The 4,812-nt window shown below is 39.8% G+C and overlaps 1 protein-coding gene across 1 annotated transcript; it reads right to left on the bottom strand.

The window, feature by feature from the left end:
• Window positions 1-218: 218 nt before the first annotated feature.
• LOC115737138 (abscisic acid 8'-hydroxylase 4) lies at window positions 219-4,231 on the bottom strand. The gene is made up of 9 exons (XM_030669127.2): window positions 3,863-4,231; window positions 3,418-3,745; window positions 3,000-3,149; window positions 2,265-2,525; window positions 1,716-1,805; window positions 1,497-1,575; window positions 1,246-1,352; window positions 758-876; window positions 219-615 (listed from the first exon to the last, which is right to left on the bottom strand). The coding sequence occupies exons 1-9, from the start codon at window positions 4,069-4,071 to the stop codon at window positions 495-497; spliced, it is 1,464 nt and encodes a 487-aa protein (XP_030524987.1). The 5' UTR covers window positions 4,072-4,231; the 3' UTR covers window positions 219-494.
• Between the last annotated feature and the right edge of the window lie 581 nt (window positions 4,232-4,812).

Below are 4,812 nucleotides of genomic sequence, written 5' to 3'. Positions count from 1 at the left end.
GACCCAACAATCACATAGAGGACGGCAGTAGAAGGCTTGATTGAGTGGTGAGAAAACATGGAAAGAAGTAAACCAAAAGGTTCCTCTTTCTTTAGTCTCCAACCATAACAACAGCACTGCCCTCTTGTGTTTATCCTTTCTTGATGCTACGCTTTTGATATAGAGCAAGACATACTAATCAAGATTCCACAAGGAAAAACATGAGATCAAGATTCTAATTGGGAAACCAAAGGTTCCACTCAATTGGACTGCATGTTACATTGGCTACATACTCCATGTCGGAATTAGTAAGGAAATGAACCGACAGTTGCTAACCGACTAAGTTAGCTACATCAGGGTAATACAGAGTCGCGATAATTCTCTTAAATTCTTAATTTCTTAGACACCCGGAAAAAATTTGGGTGAGCTTTCATAATTGGAAGTTGGACTCGTTAGGAAGGAACTTATTAGAGTTTAGACAAGTGGTACGTGGGGGTAGGCCATATATGTTCCAATTAAAGGCACCCATCTTGCACTTCACCGCTCGAATCTTTCCATATTCTTATTGGGAGCCCATGTTGTGGGACTGGGAATGGACCATACTGAATCCCACTTTGAGTACCCACGATTTCCCACCTGCAAAAACATGTAAATAAATTAATTTAAAGAGAGACCAATGATATAAAGAGAGATGCCAAGAAAAAAAATTACAAAAGAAATGATTAGTGCTTTTGGAAAATAACCAAAAAGATTATTGTGAATTTTATCTTTATAGTACCTGAATTTGGTTATGAGATGATGGATCAATATGAGTATCTCTAGCTTGGCAAGTTCGTTCCCAGGGCAAGAATGGACTCCACTGCCAAAGGGCATGAATGTATTGGGTTTTGGAGCTACCTGCATCCATCCATAACCACAAAATGATTGAAAGCTCTTCAATTAGCTTCTGAGGGAAATAAGTGAAATTAGGGTTTCTAAGTCAATTTGTTTGTTCCCTTAGTTTAGTCATCAAGATGTTATTTGATTAGGGTTCCCGGTTCAGTCACTGTAGTTTATTCATGTTTCATCCGCAAATACGAATGTTAAGTTTGAGTAGATGCGCGTTTACTATTTATATATGGGCAGTAAAATGGAATCGAATATGTAGTATAAAGAAAATTTTGTCCGCCTATATTGTGTAATAAATACTAAAAAAATTATCAAGGTAGTTATTGCTCATCCTCTCATACTTGATGTATGTACGTACACACGTGCATAGATACATACCTCAAATCTAGAGGGATCGAAGATGTGTGGATCAGGGAAAAATTCAGGATTGTGATGAATGTTCCTGAAAAGTGGCATCACTTTCCAACCCTTTGGAATCAGATAGCCTGCAATGCATGGCATTGAACAATGCTTTGAGAGAGAGAGAGAGAGAGAGAGAGAGAGAGAGAGAGAGAGAGAGAGAGAGAGAGAGAGAGTCTCATAAATTCTAGGTAGATGATGACCACATCTTGAAATTTGATTTCTGCTACCTTTATATTCCACATCAACCACCGCCTCCCTGAATGTGAAAGAGATGATGCTTGCCATCCTCAAACTCTCCAGGATCACCTGATTCCACCAAAGCAATATAAAAATAAAAGCAAACAAATAGATCAAAAATTGGAAATAATGATGATTAAACAAGCCAGTAATTTACATTCTATATGTGGAAACATAGGACTGGTTCCAGGAATCTGAGCAGTGCATACCTTGTTAGTGAGTGGCATATTCCTGGTCTGTGCCCATGTCAAGGGTCTCTTTCCTCCACCATTCATCTTGAATATCGCCATTTGTTCTGCCTGTTTGGGTAAAAGGGGTTAGAAATGTCTTAATAGGGACACCCTTTTCTTAATAACCTTAGGGAAAATTTCATCGAATCCCGAACTTGGTAGTACGCATTTGGGATCAAGACTTTCTACTTGAATTCCCAAAATGGTATCCTTAAAGCACGACATAAATCTAGAAGGGCATCCTTGTAACTACTTGAAGTGTGCGAAATGAAAATTCTTTTAGGGTATCACTTATGTTGTAATGCGTGTTTATCGCACGTGTATGGTAAATTATGCCGCATTTAAACCCTATTCTCACACTAACTGTATACAGAATACGAATCCCCCATAAAAGATCACATACCAACCGATCACTAACTGACCAGAACAGACATCTCTTCGAATCGAGGACTACGGTTCCAACTGTGGCCCACAGACAAGTCCTACACCGATGGAAAAGTGGTCACAGCAACACATGGAGATACGTACCTTGACAGCCTCCAGAAGCTTCGGGTCATCATGGAGGTACTTGAAGATCCAGGTCAGCACACTGGCCGTCGTGTCCTGAGCGGCGAACAGCACTCCAATCACGTTATCGGCTGCCACCTTGTCCTCCCTCGAGCTACCACGGCCCTGGTCGTCCTCAAGCTCAAAGCTCATGAATTGGCCCAACATGTCTTTGTCCACCACCCTCTTCTCCTTCCTCTCCCTCATGATCTCCCCCAATACCTCCCCGAGCCTCTCTCTTGCCTGCAAAATGCAACGCAGAGTGTGGAGTTGATTAGTTTGACGAGGAAAGGCCCTTTCTCAATGAGATGCATTCAGGACTTTATTCTTCTTTTGTATATGCACGGATTTATGGACCCAACGGGGATGTTCTGTAATACATGCATTTTCTCCACTAACAGTGCTAATTGCTAATTGAGTAGTGATTTGGTCTAGTCTTTCTGCAAGTGCACACATTTATCGTGAGGCTCATGGTAGAAGCGTACTTTTCCACAGCCTGGCGGTAGATTGATAGTCCTTCTATCGATATTTTGCTCGTGGAAAAGTTTTTACAACCGATCGGTTTCAGTAGATCAATAATATATTTGTTCTTATCTAACAAAAACCCGAATTCCCCATATCAAAAGAAATACGAACGTTGAATTTGTCGACGTTATTGTAGATACTACTTTGGCTCCTAGCTTTGTGAAAATAATATAAGAAGGATTTATTGCTTACCAAGATGGCCTTGTGATATGCTGTTCCTGGAATTTTTGTGGGAAAAGAGTTGTAACCCTTATCCACTATGCAATAATTGTCCTTTAGCTTTTGCTTGTAATATTCATCCAAGTGTCCAAAGATGGACAAAACTCCAACTTCGAAGGAGAACTGCGTATGTACTTTTGTCAATAAGTAATTCACTTTACATCAGAAAATAAGACAAAGCAAGCATGTAAACCTAATACTTAAGAAATTCATAAGAATAAAACAAATCAATCCATAAAAAATGAGCTCAAAAGGTATTCTACTGAATGAACAGGAATATAAAGACACAAACGAAAAGAAAGTACTGGGTTTGAACATGTTTTGGATCCTACAGGTCTAATCTAACCTGTGAGGGGGGAAGAATAAAAGAGACAAAGAAACCAACTCAAACCTTCTTCATTTCATGAAACGTGTTGATCACTTTGCGGTCACCGGCTGCCCAAGACTCCAATGCTGAAACAGCTACTGCCTCGATATCGGCGACCTTCTTTCGGATTGCTTCTGGGTACAACGAGCTCTGGACCAGCTTCCGGATGCGCGTGTGGTACTCCCCTTGGTGGAAAAACAGGGCGTTTGGCCCGATCATCTTTTCTTTGCTCTTGGGATAGGTTGGCTTGAACAGGTGAGCATGAGTCACCAGCACAAACCGAGCCGCTTCCGGGCTTGCCAGCATCACGCAGGGACAACCCAGTATATGGGTCTTGAATATTTCTCCATATCTGTGAGAAGTAAGGCCAAAGCAGTTCAGTTTTGTATAATCTCTCTAATGGCTTCTTACGGATTCTGGAAAGATGGGAATTCAGATATGAAAAAAGAAGCAAAGCAAGAGGTTGAACCTCTTCTGCTTTGTTGCAAAGAAGATGTTCGGATCTTGAGAATAGAGCTGGATTGTCTCTCCAATATAAGGCCAACCCATTGAACCCGGAGGTAGCTTTGCATTTCTCTTGAGCTGCTTCTTTTGCTTCTTTAGCTTTAATGGGTATGACAGAATGAGTGCTGACAGAAGAAGAAGTATGTATGGCAGGACAGAAGTAATAATCTCCATGCAAGTGCAGATGGAAAAACTCTCTCTCTCTCTCTCTCTCTCTCTCTCTCTCGCTCTCTCTCTCTCTCTCTGGAGTTATAAAAGACAGGATGAATCAAGTGTTCCTGAGTTGAAGAGGGTTATGTGAGGAAGAGATGATCAAATTTATAGAAGAGTTGTGATGGGATTGCTCTTAGTTTTGCATGGTTAGAATCCAATTTATATGCAGCTTGCTTGGTTTGATGGAAAAGATATGCTCACATAATGCTGACAAAAATGCAAAGGAAAAGTCCAATTGGAAGCTGCTACTAGAAATTGCTGGTTAAAATACTGACAAGATGAATAAGGGGCTCTCCATAACAAAACTATTTGGAATTCCAGGATTTATCATATCAGTATGCATATGCACAGGTCAATTTAACTCTATTACTGTATACATGGAGGTCATATTCACTCTGGATACCTTGTGCTATGAAAAAAAAAGAAAAATTCATTGTACGTGGCAAAAAAAAAATCTGTGCTGGTAGAGAAATTGCTGGTTATAAAAATTACTTGTCACCGAATTTTCCGGCTACTGATTATTAGTAACTTACTAGAACTTTTATGAATTACCAACTCCTTTTAACAATTTGAAAATTACCGAACTTTTTCTGTTTTACCAACTTTTATCAGCCTTTTTTATCAATGCCTTAAGGTGATTAACTCTTATGAATTTACCAAATTTATTTGAGTGACTCCATAACTTATATTTACGATTCGTTT

Source organism: Rhodamnia argentea, chromosome 5 (genome assembly GCF_020921035.1).
Source record: "Rhodamnia argentea isolate NSW1041297 chromosome 5, ASM2092103v1, whole genome shotgun sequence".
Lineage (NCBI taxonomy): Eukaryota > Viridiplantae > Streptophyta > Magnoliopsida > Myrtales > Myrtaceae > Rhodamnia > Rhodamnia argentea.
This window is presented reverse-complemented; position numbering and strand designations above follow the sequence as displayed.

What these genes read in the sequence shown, in the direction of transcription:
- LOC115737138 (XM_030669127.2), bottom strand. Translation starts at nt 4,071, where the DNA reads ATGGAGATTATTACTTCTGTCCTGCCATACATACTTCTTCTTCTGTCA. An exon ending in TCGATCCCTCTAGATTTGAG is followed by an intron (nt 877 to 1,245) that starts GTATGTATCTAT and finishes GGATGGATGCAG; the next exon opens with GTAGCTCCAAAACCCAATAC. An exon ending in CATCTCATAACCAAATTCAG is followed by an intron (nt 616 to 757) that starts GTACTATAAAGA and finishes ATGTTTTTGCAG; the next exon opens with GTGGGAAATCGTGGGTACTC.